General features: G+C 46.9%; 1 protein-coding gene across 1 annotated transcript; it reads left to right on the top strand.

The window, feature by feature from the left end:
• Window positions 1–145: 145 nt before the first annotated feature.
• Window positions 146–2,312, top strand: LOC106818596 (UNC93-like protein; the record flags this gene model as incomplete). Its single annotated transcript, XM_014823288.1, has 2 exons — window positions 146–413; window positions 1,784–2,312. Coding segments are annotated over 2 exons (492 nt in total), but the record flags the coding sequence as incomplete, so codon positions are not given.
• Window positions 2,313–2,352: the final 40 nt, after the last annotated feature.

Genomic DNA, 2,352 nt, shown 5'->3' with positions numbered 1-2,352 from the left:
TAAATAAATAAATATACAAATGAAACCAAATTCCCCATTTACTAATCGCCTATGACGTCACACACCGTTGAAGCCCCACCCCCCCTTGCTCCACCATCTCCGCACCGCCCGCGTCTAACACCGTAACCGTTGCTATGCATTGCAGTCGTACGTCTTCTGCACGCTCGCCATCACAGACGTCGGCTACACGATGGTCTGCTACGGAATCACTGCCGTCGTCTCCGTGGTAACCATCAGTCACGTGACGAAGCACATCAACCGGCTGGCGATCATGGGCGCCGGCCTCATCTTCCACGTGTGTCTCTTCTGCGTCCTGTATCTATGGAAACCGGCAGACGATGATCAGCCGGTGTTCTACGTCATGACGGCCGGCTGGGCGCTGTGTGACATCATCTGGACATCGCAGATATACAGTGAGTTCATGCGACGGGGCGTGTCTTTTTGTGTGTGCGTTTTTTTTTGGGGGGGAGCGTGTGTGTGTTAGTGCGCGCTGCCGTTTCGAGCTTATTTCGTGGTTTGATTCCTTTCTTGCTGCTTGCTGGGTCTTGATGCTTTTCTTGTTGCTTGCGCTGAGAGGGTCTATGTCCCCCGGGGTACTGCCGGAACGTACCCTGGGTACAGTCCGGTATACCGGAACGTACCCTGGTGGTTGGTACTATCTAATATGCCGGACCGTACCTCGCCTACTCCACTAACGAGTCTAGGGAGTCGCCTACGCCTACGCCTACTCCCTAACCCTAACCCTAACCCTAACTTTAACCCTAACCCTAACCCTAATCCTAATCCTAACCATATCAAATAGTGACCAGGGTACGTTCCGGCAGTACCCTGGGGGACAAAGACCCTATGAGCGTTGCTTGCTGGGTCTTGATTCCTTTCTTGCTGCTTGCTGGGTCTTGATGCTTTTCTTGTTGCTTGCTGGGTCCTGATGCTTTTCTTGTTGCTTGCTGTGTCTTGATGCTTTGCTTGTTGCTTGCTGGGTCCTGATGCTTTTTTTGTTGCTTGCTGTGTCTTGATTCCTTTCTTGTTGCTTGCTTGGTCTTGATACTTTTCTTGTTGCTTGCTGGGTCTTGATGCTTTTCTTGTTGCTTGATGAGTCTTGATTCCTTTCTTGTTGCTTGCTTGGTCTTGATACTTTTCTTGTTCGTCTTGTTTGTCTCGTTTCGTCTCGTCTTGTAGTGTAGTAACTGTTGTTGTTGCTACGTTTGCTGTTGCTGCTGTTGTTGTTGTTGTGCTGTTTTTGTTGTTGTTGCTACGTTTGTTGTTGCTGTTGTTGTTGTTGTTGTTGCTGTTGTTGTTGTTGCTACGTTTGTTGTTGCTGTTGTTGTTGTTGTTGTTGCTACGTTTGTTGTTGTTGTTGTTGTTGTTGTTGTTGCTACGTTTGTTGTTGCTGTTGTTGTTGTTGTTGTTTTTGTTGCTACGTTTGTTGTTGCTGCTGTTGTTGTTGTTGTTGCTACGTTTGTTGTTGCTGTTGTTGTTGTTGTTGCTACGTTTGTTGTTGCTGCTGTTGTTGTTGTTGTTGCTACGTTTGTTGTTGCTGTTGTTGTTGTTGTTGTTGCTACGTTTGTTGTTGCTGCTGTTGTTGGTGTTGTTGCTGTTGTTGTTGTTGCTACGTTTGTTGTTGCTGCTGTTGTTGTTGTTGTTGTTGTTGTTGTTGCTACTGTTGTTGTTGTTGCTACTGTTGTTGTTGTTGCTACTGTTGTTGTTGTTGCTGCTGTTGTTGTCGTTTCACCCATCTTTACACCTACACGCCCTTATCACCTGTCTTCGTCCTGCATTGCAGATCTGATAGCGCTGCTGTGCGGGGACTGCTACGAACACGCGTACAATGCCTACTACATGATACAGGCTGCAGGCCTGTCGGTGGCTTTCGGCTACAGTCCTTTCCTCTGCACGGAGACAAAGGTGTTTGTCGTCGGTGGCACCCTGGCGGTCGGTCTCGTCATCTACAGCATCATCGAGCTGCGAATTCAGAAGCTGAAGAAGGAACTGATATCGTCGTTTTGATTGATTTTTTTGGCGTTCGTTTGTTGTTGTTGGTGATTTTGTTTTTTTGGTCTTAGGTGTCTCCGTTGTCGCTCTGTGTTGTTGATGTCTCACGCGCGGTCGTTTTTCGGCTGTTGTTCCTCTTCTGAGGGATTTTATTTGTCGTCTGTATCTCTGTGCTTCATGCCGTCATGATTCATCGCCTTATTTGTCTCATGTTCGTGATTTATTGATTTGAGATTGAGATTTTTTCTCCCCTGCTCCGCAGTTGCTTTTTTCTTTTTGTATTTATACCTCCTCGCTTTATTCTTTTGATGCTCTCTCTATTTCCCTCTTATTTCTCTCTCTCTCTCTCTCTCTCTCTCT

The sequence above is a fragment of the Priapulus caudatus genome, unplaced genomic scaffold, assembly GCF_000485595.1.
Source record: "Priapulus caudatus unplaced genomic scaffold, Priapulus_caudatus-5.0.1 Scaffold2362, whole genome shotgun sequence".
Taxonomy (NCBI): Eukaryota; Metazoa; Priapulida; class Priapulimorpha; order Priapulimorphida; family Priapulidae; genus Priapulus; species Priapulus caudatus.
Note: the sequence above shows the minus strand (reverse complement) of the source record. Positions and strands in the feature narration are given on the sequence as shown.